This window comes from Equus caballus, chromosome 29 (genome assembly GCF_041296265.1).
Source record: "Equus caballus isolate H_3958 breed thoroughbred chromosome 29, TB-T2T, whole genome shotgun sequence".
Classification (NCBI taxonomy): domain Eukaryota; kingdom Metazoa; phylum Chordata; class Mammalia; order Perissodactyla; family Equidae; genus Equus; species Equus caballus.
Window position 1 is genome coordinate 44040888 of NC_091712.1, and position 22000 is coordinate 44062887.

Here is a 22000-nt window from a genome sequence, read left to right on the forward strand (position 1 = left end):
TACATCTCTACTTGTTTAGGTCTTTAATTTCTCTTCGCTAGATTTTTTAGTTTTTAGTGTACAGGTCTTTCACATCTTTTGTCCAGTTTATCCTTAAATATTTCATATTTTTTGATGCTATTCTAGGTGATTTCTAAAAATTTAATTTGCAGTTTGTTAGTAATCGATAGAAATATAATTAATTTTTGTAAATCGATATCATACTGTGAAAACTTGTTAATAAGCTTACTTACTAGTTTTAGGAACTTTTTGTAGATTCCATTGGATTTTCTACATAGACAGTCATGTTATCTGTGAATAAATTCAGTTTTATTTCCTAGCCAATCTGGTGCCTTTTATTTCTTTATCTTGCCTGATTGCACTGGGTGGATCTTCCATTACAAAGATGAACAGATGTGGTGAGAGTGAACATCTGACTGACCTTAGGGGGAAAACATTCAGTCTTTCACCATTAAGTAAAATGTTAGTTGTAGTTTTATGTATAAGACTTTTATCAGGTTGACAAGGTGCCTTTCTATTAGGATTTGCTGAGAGTTTTTATGAGGAATGGTTGTTGGAATTTGTCATGTTTTTTTCTATCTATGGCAACAAACATACATTTTTTATTTTTTAGTGTGTTAAGATGAATTACATTGATTGATTTTTCAAATGTTTAACCAGCTTGCATTCCTGAGATAAGCCTCACTGAGTCATGATGTAATATACTTTTGATATATTATTGGATTAGATTGGCCAGAATTCTGCTTTGAGTCTTGACACTTGTGTTCATGAGACATATTCGTCTGTAGTTTTCTTTTGTATAGAGTGGCTGATAATACTCTATCCTTTTAACATCTGTAGAATCTGTAGTCATCACATCACTCATTCCTGTTGCTGGCAATTCATGTCTTCTCTTTTTTTTCACTCTAATTGATCTGAGTAGAGCTTTGCCAATTTTATTGATCTTTGCAAAGAATCAGTGTTTGGTTTCATTGATTTTTCTCGTTTTTCTTCTTCCCATTTCATTACTTGTCTTCTGATCTTTAGAACATACTTTCTTCTGGTTACCTTGCGTTTAATTTGTCCTTTTTCGAGTGTCTTAAGATAGAAGTGAGCTCATTGATATGAGGCATTTCTTCTTTTCTAAAATGGCTATTTAGTTCTATAAATTTCCTCTTAAGTACTGTTTTAGCACAATCGCACAAATTTCGATATGGTGTGTATTTTGTTTTTTTAAATTTAGTTCAAAATTCTTTCTAATTTTCTTTTTTTTATTTTCTCTTTGATCCATGTGTAATTTAGATGTACGTTATTGGGACCAGCCTGATCCTGTGGTGGTTGGGTTCACGTACTCCACTTCGGTGGCCTGGGGTTCACAGTTTCAGATCCCAGGGGACCTACACACCACTCTTCAAGCCATGCTGTGATGGCATCCCACATACAAAGTAGAGGAAGATGGGCACTGATGTTAGCTCGGGGCCAGTCTTCCTCACCCAAAAAATAAAAAAAAAAAAGTATGTGATTTAGTTTCCAAATATTTGGAGATTTTTCCAGGGAACTTTTTAAAAATTGATTTCTAATTTGATCTTGTGGTCAAAGGATGTATTTTGTATGACTTGAATCCTTTAAATTTATTAAGACTTTACTATGGCCCAGAATGTGGGCCATCTAGGTAAGTGTTCCCTTTGCACTTGAGAATGTGTATTTTGCGCTTGTTATGGGGGTGTTCTGTAAATAGCAATCCTGTCTATTTGGGTGATAGTGTTGTTCAAGTCTGTTCTTTCTGGTTTCTGCCTGCTTGTTCTATTGAGTAAGAAAGGTGTCCTATCTTGAGTTCATCTGTCTGTCCTGTTCTCTCAGGTTTTGCTTCATGTATTTTGGAGCTTTGTTTCAGGACTGTTATGGCCTCTTGCTATATTGACTCCTCTTTCATTATAAAATGACTTTCTTATCCCTGGTAATTTTCTTTGCTCTGAGCTTACTTTGTCTAATATTCATGTAGTCACCTCGGCTTTCTTGTGACTACTGTTAGGGTACATTTTCTTCAACCTTTCATTTTTAACCTCTTGGGATCTTTATATTTAATACAGTACATTTCTTTTAGATAACAATTGAGTCTTGCTTTTTTAAAAAAAAAAGTTAAATCTTACAATCGCTGCCTTTAATTCAAGTGTTTAAAACGTTAACATTTACTGTGGTAACTGATACAGTTAGGTTTGAGTCTCTCATCTTGCCATTTGTTTTAGAACAGTTTTAGACTTAACAGAAAAATTGAGAAGATTGAGTACAGAGCGTTCCCGTAGACCAGGCACCCAGTTTCTTCTCTTCCTAAGAACTTACATTAGTATGACACGTTTGCCACAGTGACTACACCAGTATTGGTACACTTACCTAGTACCCCTTTTCTGTCCCAGGACACCACACTACGTTTACACGTCATATCTTCTAAGGCTCCTTTTGGCTATAACAGTTTCTCAGACTTCACTTGTTTTTGATAACCTTGATAGTTTTGAGGAGTACTGTACTCTTTTTTTGTACTGTACTCTTCTGTTGAAATTTATATGATGTTTTTCTCATCATAATACTAGTATTAGGGTTTGGGTGCAAAAAGACCACAGAGGTCAAGTACCATTTTCATCCCATCATCTTGAGGGTACATAGTATCAGTATGAATTATCACTGTTGATGTTGACCTTAACCATCTGGCTGAAGTAGGTTTATTAGATTTCTCAACTGTAAAGTTAATCTTTCTTCTCCCAGTTCCCATATTGGACTCTTTGGAAGGAAGTCACTGCACAGCCTACACTTAAGGACTGTCCCCTTCGTGAGGGCAGAGAAGCTATGTAAATAACTTGGAATTCTCATGAATGGGCATTTGTCTCTTCTCTGTCATTTATTCAACCATTGATTTATATCAGTATGGACTCATGGGTATTTAGTTTATACTTTGAGTTATAATCCAATACTATATTATTTTTTTCTCAGATGTTCTAGCTTTGGCCATTGGAAGCTCTTCTAGTTGGTTCCATTTGACATGCCCCCATCAGCGTAGAGTTTTTGCTGTTGTGTTGATCTTCTTTTCTTTTCTTTCTCCCTGCTCCAGGTCCACAATCAGCCAATTCTCCAAGGAACCATGGTTCCTGTTATTGGGAAATGATTTTTTTTCTTTTGGAGTATGATTTTTTAATAAGTAAAACTTCATACTTATCCATGTAGTTACCATCTCTGGCACTCTTTATACTTGTGTTTAAAGCCAGATCTCCTTCTTGTACCCTTTTCTTAAAGATTGGCACCTGAGCTAACATCTGTTGCCACTCTTCTTTTTTTTCCTTTATTCTTCTTCTCCCCAAAGCTCCCCAGTACATAGTTGTATATTCTAGTTGTGAGTTCCTCTGGTTGTGCTGTGTAGGACACTGCCTCAGCATGGCTTGATCAGCAGTGCCATGTCCACACCCAGGATCGGAACCGGTGAAATCCCAGGCCACCGAAACAGAGCACAGGAACTTAACCACTCAGCCATGGGGCTGGCCCTTTCTTGTATCCTTTTGCTTCCGTCTAAAGGACTTCCTTGGATATTTCTTGTGGTGCAGATCTGCTGTGATGAATTATTTCAGCTTCTGTATATCTAAAAACATCTTTATTTTACATTTCTTTTTGCTTGGTGTATAGAATTCTGGGTTATCAGATTTTTTTTTTTTTGGTCAGCCTTAAAGATGCTGTGCTGCTGTCTTTCATTTGCATTATTTCTCAAGATAAATCTGACGTCATCCTTAAATTTGTTCTACTCTGTATAGCCTTTTTTGTTATCTTGCTGCTTTTAAGATTTTTCTCTCTTTTAGTGGTTTTGAGTGTTTTGATTATGATGTATCTTAAAGGTAATCTTCAGGTTCCTGTAGTTGGTTTTCATTGAGCTTCTTGGATCTGTGATATATAAATGTTTTCGTCAGACTTGGAAAAATTTTGGCCATAATTTCTTCAAATGTCCCTCTGAAACCACCCCACCCACCCAGCCATTTCTTCTCCTTCATGATCTCTGGTTATACCTGTGTTAAGCCCCTTGAAGTTGTCCCACAGCTTACTGATCCTTTCTTTTTTAAATAATTATTTCTCTGTTTCATTTTGGAAAGTTTCTGTTACGTTTTTAAGTTCACTAGTCTTCTGTAATGTCTTATCTGTTGTTAATTCCATCAAGTATATTTGTAATATTGGACATTATAGTTTTCATCTGTGGAAGTTCTATTTGGGGTTTTTATTCCATGTCTGCCTAACTTTGTGAGCATGTGGAATGCAATTAGGATAACTGTTATAATGTCTTTCTCAGTTAATGTCAACATCTGCATCAGTTCTGGATAGGTTTCTCTTGATTACTGGGTTATATTTTTCTGCTTCTTTACATTCACTGTAATTTTTGGTTGGATTAATTTGACTTTGTTAGGTGCTTAATATTTTTGTATTTCTATGACTATTTTGATTTTTGTTCCAGGTTGCAGTCAGTTGGAAACAATTTGATCCTTTCATATCTTGTTTTCAGATTTGTTAGGCATGAGTGAAGCAGTGCTCAGTCTGGGACCAATTATCTTCCACCCCTGAGGCAAGACCCTTCTCTCTGCTCTTCCCCATGTAGACAGTACTCCAGAACATGAGGGGTTCTACTCCAGCTGGTGGAAACAGGGGCTGTTGCTAATTCTCATTCTTTCAGGTGGTTCCTGCCTGGCCTCAGGGAGTCCATCACACCTGTGCTGTGCTTAGAGTGTGGCTGCCTACTTGTTGGGGGTCTTCCACAGCTCTCTGGACACCATCCCTGTGCACTCTGTCCCAGCACTCTCCTCTGTCTCTTAATTCACTGAGCCTACTGGATTCTACCTGGCTTCCCACTTCCTGAGCCCAGGCCCAGGACAGTCATATGTCTCATCTCTCTCAGGGACTGGTGTCCTACAGCTGGAAAACTTGTTTCATTTGTTCTGTTTCTTATTGTTTCCATTCCGAAAATATTTATTCAAACTCTCCACATGCCAGATTTAGTTGGAATACGTCAGTGAACATAAGTGATGAAAGGCCCTGCCCTGCTGGAGCTTACATCCTATTGGGCAGAGACAGACAGTACACATAATAAATAAGTTCGTGATATATAGTGTAAGAGGATGATAAACACGACAGAAAAGACAAATCAAGGTAAGGAAAGTGCTGGGGTGAGGTTGCAGTTTTCTCCAATCATACCTTATTGAGGTATAATTGACAAGTAAAAATTGAATATATTTAAGGTGTACCACATGGTGGTTTGATAGTACATATACTCTGTGAAATGATCACCACAGTCTGGCTAATTAACACATTCATCACCTCAATAGTTACTTTCTTTTTTTTTTTTTTGGTGTGCTGAGAAACTTAAGATCTACTCTTAGCAAATTTCAAGTACACAATACATTATTATTAACTGTTGTCACCATGCTGTACCTTAGATCTCCAGATCTTACTCCTTGTATAACTGAAAGTTTGTACCTGTTGACCAACATCTTTCCATTTTCCCTCAACCCCCAGCCCCTGGCAACCATGGTTCTACCCTCTTAGTCTATGAGTGCTACTCTTTTAGATTCTACATGTAAGTGAGATCATGTAGTTTTTTTTCTTTCTGTGTCTGACTTATTTTACTTAGCATAATATTCTCTAGGTTCATCCATATTGTCACAATTGGCAGGATTTTCTTCTTTCTCCTAGCTGAATAATATTTCATTGTATATGTATACCACATTTTCTTCATCCATTCATCTGTCAGCAGACTCTTAGGTTATTTCTATGTCTTCGCTGTTGTGAATAATGCTGCAGTAACATGGGAGTGCAGATATCTCTTTGAGATACTGATTTCATTTCCTTTGGATATCTACCCAATAGCGGGAATGCTGGATAATATACTAGTTCTATTTTTAATTTTTCAAGGAACCTCCATACTGTTTTCCATAGTGGTCTAACCACTTTACGGTCCCACCAACAGTGCACAAGGGTTCCCTTTTCTCCACATCCTCACCAACACTTGTTATTTCCTGTCTTTTTAAAAATTTTTTTTGAGGAAGGTTAGCCCTAAGCTAACATCTGCCACCAGTCCTCCTCTTTTTGCTGAGGAAGATTGGCCCTGAGGTAACATCTGTGCCCATCTTCCTTTATTTTATATGTGGGACATCTGCCACATCATGGCTTGATAAGTGGTGCGTAGGTCTGCACCTGGGATCCGAACTGGCAAACCCTAGGCCACTGAAGCAGAGTGCACAGACTTACTCGCCATGCCACCAGGCCAGCCCCTTTCCTGTCTTTTCCATGATAGCTGTCCTAACAAGTGTGAGGTGGTATCTCATCATGGTCCTGATTTACATTTCCCTGATGATTAGTGGCGTTGAGCACCTTTTTTATGTACCTATTGGCCATCTGTATGTCTTCTTTGGAAAAATGTCTACTCAGATCCTTTGCCCATTTTTAATTGGATTGTTTGGTTTTTTGCTATTGAGTTTTGTATATATTTTGGGTATTAATCCCTCATCTGATAGATGATTTGCAAATATTTTCTCACAGTCCAATTCATTCTTTTGGTTTCCTTTGCTGAGCAGAAACTTTTTAATTTGATGTAATCCCACTTGTTTATTTTTGTTCTTGTTGCCTGTGCTTTGGTGTCAAATCCAAAAATATCATCACCAAGACCTATTTCAAGGAGCTCTTCCCCTACATTTTCTTCTAGTAGTTTTACAGTTTCAGGTCTTACGTTTAAATCTTTAATGCATTTTGAGTTGGTTTTTGTATATGATGTAAGATAAGGGTTCTGTTTCTTTGTTTTGCATCTGACTGTCCAGTTTTCCCAACACCATTTATTGAAGAGACTGTCCTTTCCCCGTTAAGTATTCTTGGCAGCCTTGTTGAAGATCAGTTGACCATATGTGCATGGGTTTATTTCTGGGTGCTCTATTCTGTTCCATTGGCCTGTGTGTCTGTTCTTATGCTGATTCTGTATTGTTTTATTACTATAGCTTTGTAATAGAGTTTGAAATCGGGGAGCATGATACCTCTGGCTTTGTTCTTCTTTCTCAAGATTGCTTTGGCTATTTGGAGTCTTTTGTGGTTCCATACGAATTTTAGGCTTAGTTGTTCTATTTCTGAGAAAAATGCCTTTGGAATTTTGATAGGCCTTGCATTGAATTTGTAGGTGGCTTTGGGCAGTATGGAGATTTTTCACAATATTAATTCTTCCGATCCAAGAACACACGATATTTTTCCATTTTTTATGTCTTCAATTTCTTTCATCACTGTCTTACAATTTTCAGTGTACAGATCTTTCCTCTCCTTGGTTAAATTTTTTCCTGGGTGTTTTATTCTTTTTGATGTAATTATGAATGAAGTTCTTTTCTTAATTGCCTTTTTGGATAGTTTGTTGTTAGTATAGAAATGCAGCTGACAGTGTCCCATAATTCATGCAGGCTTTCTTCACTGTTTTGTTTATTGTTGTTTTTGTGAGGAAGATTGGCCCTCAGCTAACATCTGTTCCCAATCTTCCTCTTTTTGCTTGAGGAAGATTGTCGCTGAGCTAATACCTATGCCAGTCTTCCTGTATTTTGTATCTGGGACGCCACCACAGCATGGCTTGATGAGTGGTGTGTAGGTCACCACCTGGGATCTAAACCTGCAAACCCTGGGCTGCTAGTGAACTTAAACACTATGCCACTAGGCTGGCCCCTTTTCATTGTTTTTCTTTTTGTTCCTCTAACTGGCTAATTTCATATGACCTGTCTTTGAGTTTGCTGACTCTTCCTTCTGCATGACTGAGTCTACTATTGAGGCTCTCTGTTGAGTTTTCAGTTTTGTCATTGTATTCTTCAGCTCCAGGATTTCTGTTTAGTTCTTTCTTATGGTTTCTGTTTGTTTACTAAACTTGTTATGTTCGTACATTGTTTTCCTGATTTTGTTTTGTTTTCTGTGTTCTCTTGCATTTCATTGAGTTTCTTTAAGATGATTATTTTGAATTCTTTCTCAGGCTATTCGTAGATCTCCATTTCTTTGGAATCAGTTACTAGAGCCTTACTAGTTTCCTTTCACAGTATCATATTTGCCTGATTCTTGTAGCCTTGCTTTGGTATCTGTGCATTTGAAGGAGCAAACACCTCGTCCTGTCTTTACAGACTGGTTTGGCGAGTAAAGACCTTCTCCTCTTGGTTTAGGCTGATAGGATTACCTCTGACATCACAGTCCTGGTGGATTGGAGCCAGGTCGCAAGGCTGCTGCTGGGTCTGCAGTCAAGTGCACAGTTGGGAGAACTTGGGTGGATGTGGATCCTGCCTGCTCCCTGGATGCTCAGGGGATATGGACTGGTGTATCTCCTGGTGGGTCTTCCGGATGGGCAGAACTGCTCATGGACTGGCAGCACAGCTGGGAGGGGCTGGAGCAGAGTCACAGATCTGTTTCAGGATCTGCAGTCAGACCGAGGTTGGCTAGCCTATCTCCAGGGGCATGCCAGGGTAGTTTCCCTGAGGGACCTTTGGCTGGTAGGACAGCTTGTGGACTGTGGCTGGGAGGGGCTGGAGCCCATTTCTAACACCCTTTCAGTATCTACAGTCTGACTGAGTTTGGTGGGCTTGCCTCCGGGGGCTTCTGGACTGTAGCCAAGAGGGGCTGGAGCTGGGTCATGGACCACTTTGGGGTCCACAGCCAGGACTGAGGTCTGTGTACCTAAACCCAGGGCACAGGTGAGTGTGACTCTTTTCCCATGTCCCTTGGTGAGTGATGCTGGTGACAAGACTAAGTCATAGGGGGCTGTAGCCAAGTCCTCAGGGGTATGGGGCTATTTCCAGGTCTGTAGCTGCGACCTCCATTGGCAAGTCAGCTGCCTGGGTGTCGGCCTGCCTCCTCGAAACGACTCTCCTTGGTCTTGGACTGCGCTGGGGTTTCATGTCTCCTACCTAGATCCCACAGTTCCCACAAAGGCCCTCTTGTCCGAGGATGGATGCCAAATTTTTGTTGCTGAGAGGAACACAAGTGGGGATCTCCTATTCCACCCTCTCGCTGATGGCACTCTCTGTCTCTTTGGTTTTCCTGGTTGATTTACAAGAGGAGGAAAGTCCAGTCCCTGTTCTCCATCTTGCCCAGTCGCAGATAACCTCGTGTCTTAGTTAACTGTGGAGACGGGAGCTGTCAGAAGAGCACTTCCACACTCAACACCCCTGAATCTGTCTTCTCTCTGACTCCTCCTCTCCTGTGTTCTCACACCCTTTGCTGTGTCAGGGATCTTCCACATTGGCATATCCTCTCGTGTTAGGTGAAACCTCCCTCGACACGCTGTCTTCCCCCAGCAGAACTCTCCAGACTAATCGTCTGGATCAGCTGTCTCCCTGCCTACCTCCTGTGCCCTCTTGAGCCCCACCCAGGTAGACTGTTGTCCCAGCCACATCACCAGTATTGCCTTTGTCCAGTCTTCAGTGACATGGTGCTGCGAGATCAGTGGGTAATCTGCCTAACTCAGCGTGTCCTTGTGTCTCCCACCGACTCCACGTCCTGCCTCCCCAGTCACATCCTCTCAGTTTTCCTCAGGGGGTTGGAGTGCCTCAGGGTTCAGTCCTGGCCCTCAGCTCTTCCTGCATTGTTGGCTTAATTTCCACCCTTAACCTGAAGAGTCCCAAATATTAGTTTATCCTTGATTATTGCATCAGCATCCTAACTAGGCTCCCTGCTTCCCTCTTTGCCCTCACCATCCGTCTTCAACACAGAATATGGAGCTTTCTCTGAGATGGAAATTGGTTTCCCACCACGTTTAGGTTAGAATTTTCATGTCCTCACTGTGGCCTGCAAGGACCCTGGATCTGACATTCACCCTCCCTGCCTCTGTGGCCTCCTTTCTGACCACAGTCCCCCACTCACTCTCCCAGGCATTCTGGCTTCCCTCCTGGTTCTTTAGGACCCCCTGCCAGACCTGTGCATTTGCTGCACCCCTGCTTAGAATGTACTTCCCACAGACCCTGGACAAGCCTACGCTCTCCTCCATCAGATCTCTGCTCCATGCCGCCTCCGTGCCAAGACCCCTCTGAGCACCCCGTCTGGAGTGGCTCTGTGCATGCCATTCCATGCCCTGGGTCTTATCCCATATGTCAGATTCTCCCTGACGCTGAATGCAGTGTTTACTTACGTGGTTGTTGACTGCCTCTCCCACTGAGAGCAGAAATTTTGCCTCATTGAGGCTGAATAAGCAGTGCTATAGCAATGCATGGCACACAGGAGATGTGCTTAATGAGAATTAAATGGGTGATTAGGAGAGGCCCCTCTGGATGAAGGAGTAAAATCAGGTGGTGGTTTCAAGGGCCATTTCTAGTTTTCAGTCTCATCAAGTCCATTTGTTTGTTTTCTTTTCTTTTGGTGGTTTTGTTTTTTTATAGTGGGGGTGGATTTTGGTAAAGCTCTTCACATAAAACAGACACAAGCTCTCTGTCCTTATTTGTTATAAATGCTCCCACTTTGTCTTTGCTTTTTCATGGTCTTTGACTTTTAAAATAACAAGTATCTTTTTTCAGAAAATTCCACATGTATGATTATGCAGATTTATACAGAAGTGTACAAAATTCTGAGTTCTGAGTGTGTCAGTGCTTTTCCTCTCCTAGTGCCACCTAAAATGGGGTCCTCACCTGGCGTGCAGAGTCCTGGAGAGGGGCAGGGGCCTCACCCCAAACTCCTGCATGGAAGTCCTGCTCCTGCTACGTACAGAGTCTGGCGGTGCCCAGGCCTTCCCCTGAGCTCGCTTATACTGTCCTAGAGGCCCCAGGGCCATGACAGGTGCTTCGTGTGACACACGTGGACTGTGCCATCCAGCATCTTAGGGGAAGTCTCCTCTAGAGTCTAGTCGCAGCTTCTATTTCCTCTTGAGGGTCTGCTTATTTAGTATTTTCCAGTAGGATCTCTTTAACGCCACAATTTCTTACTGTAACTGACTGCCTGGAAATTTAAAGACAAGTTTATAAAGCCCTGGGGCAGAAACTGCATAGTCCTTAGGGCCTGGTATTTATGATCCCAGCCTTGATTTTTTGGCCTGTATTTATTATTTCCTTATTTTGATTTTTTCCTTTGTATTTTATTATTGTTTTAGTATCTGTGTTCTTGTAGGCTACTTGAAAATCCTTTTTGAATTGAGGCAACACATTAAGTAAGCTTACACTCATTTCGTGATAAAAAGCACCTGCGAAACTTTGCTAATCTTACTTCTCAGATTATTTTTTGAAAGTGTTTTTGTTTGGGGAACAGGAGTTTTTTTGAGTTTTTTTGCTTATGATTTCTCTTTTTTTAGTAGCTAAAATAGCATTTTTCTTATGTTCTCTATACACTATGTAGATGAGTTAATATGTATATTGAGAATATTAGACTTGCCTTACTGAATCATCTGCTGGGTAAATTTTAAGCCGTTTTTCCTCAGTTGAGTATTACTTTTCTGTAGGAGGAAATGAGTCTCAACCAGAAAGCCAGGAAGACCCTCGAGAAGTACTTAAAAAAACATTGGAATTCTGCTTATCTAGGTAAGGACGGTAGTAGTTTTTCTAGTACCTAATAATCTGTGTTGTTCTGCATTGGTTATTGTTTACAGATGTGGCACTTTACTTAGCAATGTGTGTCTGTTAATATCTATGTCTGTATACATCTATTAATAGGAAATCCAGAATGTTGAGTAGTAATTACCTTTGACATGTTGGAGAACTGAACATAATCCTCTGGACCAGTGTTCCCCACAGTTGTCCACAGATTCATCTTCACCATTATCTGGGCTGCTTTATGAAGTTTGGATTCCTATGCCCCACCGCCTGCCCATGGAATCAGACTCTGGGGGTGGAACCTTTGGTCATCAATCTCACAGAGACATTTTTAGCACACTAAAGTTGGAGAACAAGTTTCCTATACTAGTTCTCAAAAAATGCCAAAACTGCAGTAGCAAATTGTTTTATTTATATAGCACTCATATTTTTAGGGTTTTTTTCCTGAATACCTTTTCTATTGAAAAATAGAGTACAACCTTTAGAGTTCAAATGACAGAACTGGACATGCAAGATGGGATAAGGTTACATGTAGTTTTCTTTGACTATGAAGATAACCGAACAGCTATGTGTGAAGTTTTCTACCAATAGTGGTGATTTTTCAGGTTTTTATCTGGGCCTGCCTTAAGACCTCACAGAGGTGTCTGATGAGGGCTGCCTCAGAGACAATAGGGCTGCGTGAGGGAGAGCTGAGGGTTGTGCGCTGGCCTTCCTTCCACGTCCATATATTCACAAGTTAGGAAACCCCATACACTGCATGATGATATGCTTTAAAAGGAGAAGATGGTGCTGCAAATGTTGAAAACCTAGTCTGCACCACTCGCAAACCCTGCTCTGTCGCTCCTCTGGCCAGAAGCCTCATATGTGCAAGATGGCTAACCAAGATGAGGGGGACAGAACAGCGTTTACCTTTGCAAATCAGTGGCTTTATGCAGCTTTGCAATTGTCATCAGCCTTCAGCACAGGACCAGTGAAACCCAGAGTTTAATTGTGTCTGGCTTAGAGATGTTTTTGAGCATAATGTCCTCTTTATGAAAACATTCATCATAGGCCAGAATACCAGGAAGTAGCTCATCATCACTAAACTACTGATTATGTGTGGCTTACCTTGTGACCCTGTGGGTTATGTTACTGATCATGTTTCCTTCTTTTTAATCCTGGCTGCTAAAAAGTGCTAGGAAGCCAGAGTTGGATTTGCAGCTTCTCTGGCAAGTGTCCAGACTGAACAGCACATACTGGGGACCAACCTTTCCCAGGCTTTTCATATTTTTCTTACTTTCTTATTCTTTCAGATGGATCTCCTTACTTCAAAAATTGTGTTTATGTTTTTAATAAGCTACTCAAACATTTTTTAGAACAGAGAAAAGCTATGAATACGTTTTTTAAAGATTTACCTGCTAATTAATTTTGATTATATAAAGTGCAGTAGCATACTTTTACTTTTGCTCTCTCCACCTGCCAAAATGTCCCTGAAAAAAATTTACGTCCAGTCATAGAGATGGCAAATACCAGGTAGAGTTTGAACTCAGATCTAATTCTGAAGCCATACCATGCTACACTTGTATGTCTTGCGAAGCTTCCTTTTAAAGAAGTCTTAATTAAGAGAGATTGTCTTCTTTCTGCAGGGAGAACCTTGCTAGTGACATGTACCTTATATCGCAGATGGACAGTGATCAGTACGTGCCAATCACCACGGTAGCTAACCTGGACCACATCAAGAAGCTCAGCACCGACATGGACTTGATTGTCGAAGTGCTGAGATGTAAGTAAACAGCAGTTAGCTCAATCGTACCTGGTCTTGACGCCATTTGCCTCCCGGGTGCGACCTTTAGATGCACACCATTCAGTGCTCAGGCGCTCAATGGCAAGTGGAGCCTTCCCGGGCCTTCTGAGCCTTGCCGACGAGTCCCATGTCTGGTGAGCGCCCATGGCATTGGGGCGCTGATGGGCTCCCTAACCGAGACCTCAGTGCATCCCAGCTGTATGTCATGGGAACTGAAAAGGGTAACGGCAAGATTAAAGACAGCTGTGATGTTAATGAAAAAGTAATGGTATTTAGGGTAAAGTAGAATGCGTTTTAATTGGTAGTCTAGTCACTAAATGAGTTTCTTTCAAATTGCAACTTCCTGCTGAAATTTTGGTGAAATATTATTGCATTTTTCCTTAAAAGGATATTGTGAATGAAGTTGTTTCTTGGACATTTGGTAACATCAAAGGAAGGTTTAAACCTTACATCAGAGACCCACAGGGATTCAGGAAATGTGGATATTTAAAGTGTTAGCTGCTGTGTCACAAGTGTACTTTGCTCGTACCCTGGTTTGCTTTGCAGATTGAAGCTTCTACAACCTATCCATTTTATTTATTTATTTATTTTTGAAAAGCCACTTCCCTGAGGTATAATTGGCATGGTGAACATGTGTTTCAAGTGTACCTTGGGTCAGTTTGGACCTGTGTATACATTGGTGGGCTGTTCATCACATCACGGTCAGGATTACGAGCACATTCACCACTGCCCAGAGTTTCCTATGCCCCTTCCACCTGCGATGGCTTCACTGGGGATTAGTTTTATATTGAATGTATGATATATTGCATTTCTTTTTAAATGGGGTTGGTTTTAATGATGGAAATTCACTTTTTATAATAGGGCTGCAAGTAGCAGGTGAATTATTTCTCCCTCCTCAGAACTGCTCTACTGAGCAAGTCCAGTGGGTGCCCTTCACAAAGAACAGTGTGACATGTGCTGGCCCCGTTCCCCCCCATGCTGCCTAAATATTTCCAAATGATGAGATGTTGCATGCCCGAGTTAAAGCCTCGTTTCTCTGTTCACGACCATGACTTTGCCTCACTGATGCTTAGGCAGAAGCGTTCACATGTTCTCCCTGGCTCAGCTGACTGCTGACAGTCAGGGAAGATTTTTTTCTTGTGTGCATTTGACTTAATGGTAGTAGAAAAAGATGAACATCTTACCCTAGAACTTAGTTGGATTTTCTTTTCATGAATAAAAGTTCTCCTCTGTTTTCTGTTCCTAGGCATATGTTGTAAGGTCATTAAATTATTGAACCAGATGCTAAACATAGCAGGTATAATCCATAAAGTTTGATTTCTAAAAATTATACCACCGTTTCCCAAGATCTTGTTATACTTTCCCATGTTGCTTTGTTTTTTGGAGTCCATTTAGAACAGAAACCTATTTTATGTATGAGTTGAGTTTGGTTCCATCTGACCCACATAAAGGCCAGTGGCTTTCTTAACCTAAAAACACTTTACTCTGTTAACAGTCTGTGGTTATTATTAGGAATCCCAGCTTTGGTTATTCCTTTTAGGTATTCCTTGGAAACTTGGCTGCCCCACTGAGGATAATTTCTCAGTTGATGCTTGTTTTGTTGGTGAGGGGTCATTCGTGCAGGCTCTGAGGATGTTTAATTGCCCTGTGTGTTTGCTTTAAAGGAGCCGTTGCTCCCATGGACAGCCCTGTAACTCTCCACTCCAGCTCCACCTGTCCTTTTCCAGGGCTGTGTTTGGGGAGTTCTTGAGTTGTAGTGTTATCTTCTGTCCATTTGTTATTCAGTTCTTTGGTGTCTAATTGTCTCTTTTCTCTCAATCTTTGAACAAAAATATATGCATATGTGAACAGACTATAGTTAACATAGTGTTAGTTGCAGTTCTGAAGAGGGTGACATAAATAAGCCTCTGTGAGCAGAGATCTCTTCTTAAATTTAAATCTTATCCTCATCCCCAAAATGCCTAACATAGAGTCAGACACATAGTAGACATCTGATAACATTTTATTTTAATTTGGATGTCCCTTACTACAACACTGAGACTCACAGGTTAATTGAGTTACATAAATTACATTTTTAGAGTATTTTCATATCATACATATAGTGCATGACATAGTATATCTGATTCAAATTCTTTGTTTTTACACTTAATATAATTGAAATGCTAATTTAAAAAAAACGCTAAAATATTTGTCACCAGAGTATGAATAAATACATTGTGATGTAGCCACACAGTGAATACTAGAGCAGTTAAAATTAACTAGATGTACATTTTTCAGTAAGAATACGTTTAAAATCATAACATTGAATATAAAAGCATATTTTAAATAGCACAAGATGATACCACTTATGTAAAGTTTAGGTATGTGTAAGAACCATATTTTTATGGATTCGGAGGTCCAGGGTAAGAGTATAAAACCACGAATAGGATTGAAACTCCTGATTCAATGTGACTGTTGTGGGTGGCTGGACTGGGCAGGGAGGAGAGGGACAGAGGGTTTCTCGAATACCCGTTTTTTGGTTTGTTTTACAGCTTTATTTAAGTAGAATTTGCATGCCGTAAGTTACACGTGGTTTAAGTGTACATTTGTAAGTTTTGGCATATTTATACACCCACAGAGCTACCACAATCAAGATAGTGAACATATCCATCACCCCCTAAGAGTTTTCTACCTCCCCAGACAACCACTCATCTGCTTTTGGTCACTATAGATTAGTTTGCATTTTCTAGAAATTTTATATAAATGGAATCAGTCATGCAGTATCCCTTTTTTTTGGTCTGGTTTCTTTCACTTAGCATAATTATTTTGTTGTTGAGTGTATCAGTAGATCATTGCTTTTTATTGCTGAGTAGTATTCCATTGAGTAGATACACCACAGTTGGTTTATTCACCCCTTAGTTGATAGACATGTAAGTTATTGTAGGTCTTGCCTACTACAGAGAAAGTTGCCGTGAACCATTGTGTAGGTCTCTATGTGGACAAATCTTCCATTTCTCTCGAGTCAGTAGCTGAGAGTGCAGTGTCTGTATAGTGTGATAGGTGTACGTTAGCTTGTGAAACTGCCAACCTGTTCCCAGAGTGGTCGTACCATCTCACAGTGCACGTCACCCACAGAGAGGCAAGCTCCCTTGTTCCCAGCTTTGCCAACACTTGACATGACAGACATTCTAGTTTTAGATTTTCTAATAGGCCTGTGTGGTTATCTCACTGTGGTTTTAATTTCTGTTTCCCTAATGCCTGCTAACATCAAGTAGTCATTTCATGGGCTTATTTGCCCTCTTTTTATTTTTGCTTAAGTGTCCCTTCAGGTGCCTCCCTGCCCCTGCCACTTTTTTATTTGTTTTCTTACAATTGAGATTTGAGAGGTGTGTGTGTATAGCTTCAGATATGTATTATCTGTATTCTGGATATAAGTCCTTATCAGATATGTGATTTGCAAATACATTCACCCAGTCTGTGGCTTCTCTTTTTATTCTCTTAATAGTATCTTCTGAAAAGCAGAGTTTTGAATTTTTTATATAGTCCAGTTTATTAATTTTTTTCTTTTATGGATCTTGCTTTTGGTGTTGTGTCTGAGAAATCTTTGCTTAATCCAAAATCACAAAGATTTTCTCTTAGAAGTTGTGTAGTTTTAGGGCTCACATATTTAAGTGTGTGATCCATTTTTAGGTAATTTTTGTAGGTGGTCTGATATTCAGGGCCTCTAAGGGGCCTCTAAGTTCACCGCCCCTCGTGTGGGGATACTCACTGCTTCAGCACCATTTGTTGAAAAGGCTCTTCTTTCTCCACTGCCTGGTCAGAATCGTTTGTCCCTACACATGTGGGTTCATCTCTGGGCCGTGTGTCTGTCCTTGATCTGCTTGTACTGGCTTTGATGCCAGTACTACAGTGTCTTGATTATTCTGGCTTTACAGTAAGTCTTAAAGTAGGTGCAAAATCTTCAACTTTGTCTTGGCTCTTCTAAATGCTTTGCATTTCCATATGAAATTTAGAATTCTAGTTGGGTGCTAGTATGTAGGAATGAATTGATGTTTGTATATTGATCTTGTATACTAAAACCTTGCTAAGGTCATCAATTCTAGGTTTTTTATGGAAATTGTATCAGATTTTGTGCATAGAGATAAGCTTGTTGTCTATGAATGAAGAGGTTTCCCTCCTTATACCCAGTCTGGGCACATTTAATTTCTATTTCTTGCATTATGCCCTGGCTTCACCCTGAGCACGGTGGTAGATAGAAATGGGGAGAGTCAACATCCTTGCCTTGTCCAGTCTCCAGGCAAGTGTGATGCTCGGTGTTGGTTTTTCATAGGTGAGGAGGTTTCCCTCCCGTTCCTGAGTTTGCTGAGACTTTTTATCAGGAATAAAAGTTGGATTTTGTCAAATACTCTCTCTGCGTCTATTAGAAATCATATGGTCTTTTGCTTTGTAGTCCGTTAATATGGTGAATTACATTGCTTAATTTTCGGTTGGTAAACCAGCCTTGCATTACTGAGAAAAAACCCACTTGTCCTTATTTGTTATCATTTTTATATATTGTTGGATTCAATTTGGCAAGCTCTGGTAAGAATTTTTAATGTTCTTGAGGGACATTGGCCTACAGTTTTCTTTTTCTTAATGTCGTTGTTTAGTTTGGGTATCAGAGAACTGCTGGCTTCGCAGGTTGAATTGGACAGTACTCTCTTAGGTATTTTGAAAGAGTTTGTACTGTAGAATTGGTATTTATTTTTTCCTTGAATATTTGGTAGGATTCTCCAGAAACCGTTTGGCCTTGAGTTTTCTTTTCTCTCATATGTCTTGGTCTATTCTGGTGACCTCCTTCTTGGAGTGAGCTTTGGTCATGTATGCCTTTTAAGGAATTCTTCTGTTTCTTGTAAGTTGTCTAATTTATTAGCATGAACTTTTTCTCACTATTCTCTTAGGATCCTTTTAATATAAGTATAACCTGTGGCAAAGTTACATCTTTCATTCCTGATGTTGGTAACGTGTGTCTTTGAAGTGGTGGACACATCTGAGCCCTGATTGTGATGATGATGTGCTGTGACTTGAATCTACACATGATATAGTTTCACAGACGTGACACCAAAAACCAAAACATAACAAAAAGGGAATGCACATAAAGACTGATGAAATCTGAATTAGGCGTGTCCCTGTGTTAGCAGTCTTGCCCCAACGCCAGCCTTCTCGTTTTGACAGTGGACTATGATGCTGTAAGATGTTGTCATTAGGGAAAGCTGGGTGAAGGGTACATGGCAACTTCCTGTGAGTGCAAAATAAAGTCATAATAAGACAGAAGATTATAGAAAGGAGAAAGCCGTTAACCCTGAATCTTAATCTACTTTTAGTTCTTTGAGCTGTTTACAATTTTTGTTTCATAGTATGAACATTTGTTACAGCTCTTACAGAATTTTTTTTTTTTAAGATTTTATTTTTTCCTTTTTTTCCGCAAAGCCCCCCGTACATAGTTGTATATTCTTCGTTGCGGGTCCTTCTAGTTGTGGCATGTGGGACGCTGCCTCAGCATGGTTTGACGAGCAGTGCCATGTCTGCACCCAGGATTTGAACCAACAAAACACTGGGCTGCCTGCAGTGGAGTGCGTGAACTTAACCACCCGGCCACGGGGCACAGAATTTTTTAAGTTCCCATGTTCCTGAGTTTTGGAAATGTAACATGAAAGATTGGTTTAAAACTTCTGGATAGTTTTCCTATTGTATACAGGTTTCTTTAGTGTGACACATCCTGCTGGAGTATCTATGTTATATCATAATAGAATACAAGTGGTCGATTTGTTTTAACATTTGTTTTTTACCATTCATTTTTCTTCTCTTTATAGCTTTACCTTTAGTCCAAGTGGATGAGAAGGGAGAAAAAGTAAGGCCGAATCAAAATCGTTGTATAGTAATACTGCGGGAGATCCCCGAGTCCACCCCTGTAGAAGTAAGTCGTTTCTCCTCTGAAGGACACGTGGGCACTTCTGTGTGGGCTTTTTGTTTTGATTTTTTTCTTACTTCTGTGTTTTTTGGAGAGCATATTTTAAAGGATAAATACCTGCAGTAACAGTTTTTCCTAGATTTATGCACTCTGATAGTTACATTGTGATTCGTTTTTAAGAGTGCTTCTCAAACTTTTTGGTCTCAGGACTCCATTACACACTGTACAGTAAAAAAATAGAGTTTATGATAATTTCATTATTCAGAAATTAAAAGTAAGAAAATGTTTAAATATTCATTTAAAAATAGACATAAACTCACAAGTTAAGATAAAAATCGCATCTTTATGCTAAATGACTTTTCAATACAAATGTTTTCATGACAAGAGGGGCACTGTAAAGAGTTCACGCCAGTGTAGCTTGTGCTTGACTCGAGCTGCCTCAGTGTAAATGTTGTTACAGTAAAGAGGCAAAGACATCTTTTTTTTGTAAATGGAGTCTGGAGATCATAATTTGAGAACTGCTAACTTAGGTGATGATTTTAGGAAACCACAGTATTTGCTAGCTTGAGTTGCGGAAAGTAATCTGCCTTATTGCACTGCTGTGAGACCTGCTACTTGTCCAGATGCTTAAACTAAGTGCGTTGTGTCATAATGCACACTGATAGCCACGCCTTGAAATAATAAAGGGCAGTCTTCATGTAGAGCACCAATATCACTTACTCATGCTGTATGCTTTCTAAGTACCTTCTCTGTAGAGGAAATAGATTAGTGCATCTGCAGGTTTATTAAGGGCAGTTCTTGGTGGAGTGTGACAAAGGTGAGGTTCCAGCAAGAAATTACATCATTCTTTTTTGTTTTTTCTTTTTGAGGAAGATTAGCCCTGAGCTAACATCTGCCACTAATCCTCCTCTTTTTGCTGAGGAAGATTGGCCCTGAGCTAACATCTGAGCCAGTCTTCTCTATTTTGTATGTCAGATGCTTGCCACAGAATGGCTTGATAAGCCAGTGTGTAGGTTCATACCCAGGATCCAAACTGGCAAACCCCAGGTCACTGAACCAGAGTGTTCAAACTTAACCACTATGCCACCAGGCCAGCCCCCAGAAATTACATCATTCTTGAGCATGGCCTTCCTAGCAAGTTTTACTTTCCTTTCAACTTGGGCTATTTTTACTAGTTCTGTTGTAATATGTAAAGAAAAGAAAAATTAGGGGGCCGGCCTGGTGGCGCAGCGGTTAAGTTTGCACATTCTGCTTCTCGGCAGCCCGGGGTTTGCCAGTTCGGATCCCGGCTGCAGGCATGCTACTGCTTGGCAAAAGCCATGCTGTGGTAGGCGTCCTGCGTATAAAGTAGAGGAAGATGGGCATGGATGTTAGCTCAGAGCCAGTCTTCCTCAGCAAAAAGAGGAGGATGGCAGTAGTTAGCTCAGGGCTAATCTTCCACAAAAAAAAAAAATTAGGGTTGTATTTTTTTCCTCATCTTTTAATTAAGGTTCTGAATATGAAGGATCAGCGTATTTCTTATTACTAATCTGGATGTCTTTATTAACTCACAATAATATTTAAAACATAAGTCCTGAGTTTCAAGACTCGAGACATTTGTAAAGACTACAACCAAGAAGAATTTTCTAATTTTAGCTGCAGACATTGATCTTGGTATATTTCTCTAATTCCAAATTGCACACCGTATATCTGTTGTAAAACTTGAACAATGAGAGTCTTAGGAGAGAAGGTTTAGAGGAAGCTCTATGGATAAATTAAAAGTTGAACAAAAAAGGAAGGTGGGGGGGAAGTGGTCCCAACCGGCGTGAATAAGAAAAGGACAGTAAGATCCTGAACACCGTATGGTGGAGAGCCCTTCTGCTGGGGCTGGGACTGTCGGCTGGGAGTCTTCAGGAAGTCCTTCTCTTTAAATGTGACCAAGTGCTCGTCAGTGACTAGAAAATTCTTTAAATCATAGTTCATTTAGTTAATTCCTTTGGTAATTTTTGAGGTGTAACTGGCTAGTAGGCCTTTATGAAACAACCCTATTTTTGTCCTGGAATTGCTTTGTCTGGTATTCACGTAGCCACTCCAGCTTTCTTTGATAGATGTCAGCGTGGTGGGTCTTTTCCAGTCGTTTACCTTTGACCCTTTTGTGTCTTGATATTTAGAGTGGGCTTTCGGTAAGCAGCCTAGGGGTCTTGCTTTTCCTACCTAATCTGAATATCTCTGCCTTTTACTTGGGGAGTTTAGACCACTCCCATTTACGTGATTCATAACGTGTTGTTTAGTTCATCCTGCTGCTTGCTTTCTATTCATCTCTACTGTTGTTCGTTTTCTTTCCTTTTCCCCCTCTTTCTTTTGAATTAAATGTGTATTTTTTTATCTTTTTTTGGCTTATTAGATATAACTCTTTGTTTTGTTTCGTTTTGTTTTAGTGGTTGCTTTAGGGTTTGTAGTTGACATCCTTAATTTATCAAAGTCTGCCCTTTATTAATATAATACCCCTTTTCACCATTTAAAAGTTCCTTCCAGTTTTCCTTATCTGGCCTTTGTGCTATTGTTATACATTTTAATTCTGCGTAGTCATAAACACAATATTTTGTTATGTTTGCTTTAAACAAGTTGATTTTCTTTTAAAGAGATTAAAAATAAGAAAAAATGTATTATATTTATTCACTATTTACCATTTACAGTGCTTTTCATTCCTTTGCCTAGTTCTAGACTTCCATCTGGCATCATTTCTGCCTGAATATTCCTTTAATATTTCTTGTGGTGCAGGTCTACTGG

At 39.9% G+C, this 22000-nt stretch overlaps 1 protein-coding gene across 24 annotated transcripts in view; it reads left to right on the plus strand.

Annotated features, from left to right (window-relative positions):
• Positions 1-22000, plus strand: part of LARP4B (La ribonucleoprotein 4B) — a 91538-nt gene that overhangs the window by 48531 nt on the left and 21007 nt on the right. For all 24 annotated transcript variants that reach the window (XM_070254664.1, XM_070254670.1, XM_070254675.1 and 21 more), the window contains 3 exon segments: positions 11429-11507; positions 13145-13281; positions 19134-19237. In XM_070254664.1, coding sequence (XP_070110765.1) covers positions 11429-11507; positions 13145-13281; positions 19134-19237 — 320 coding nt within the window.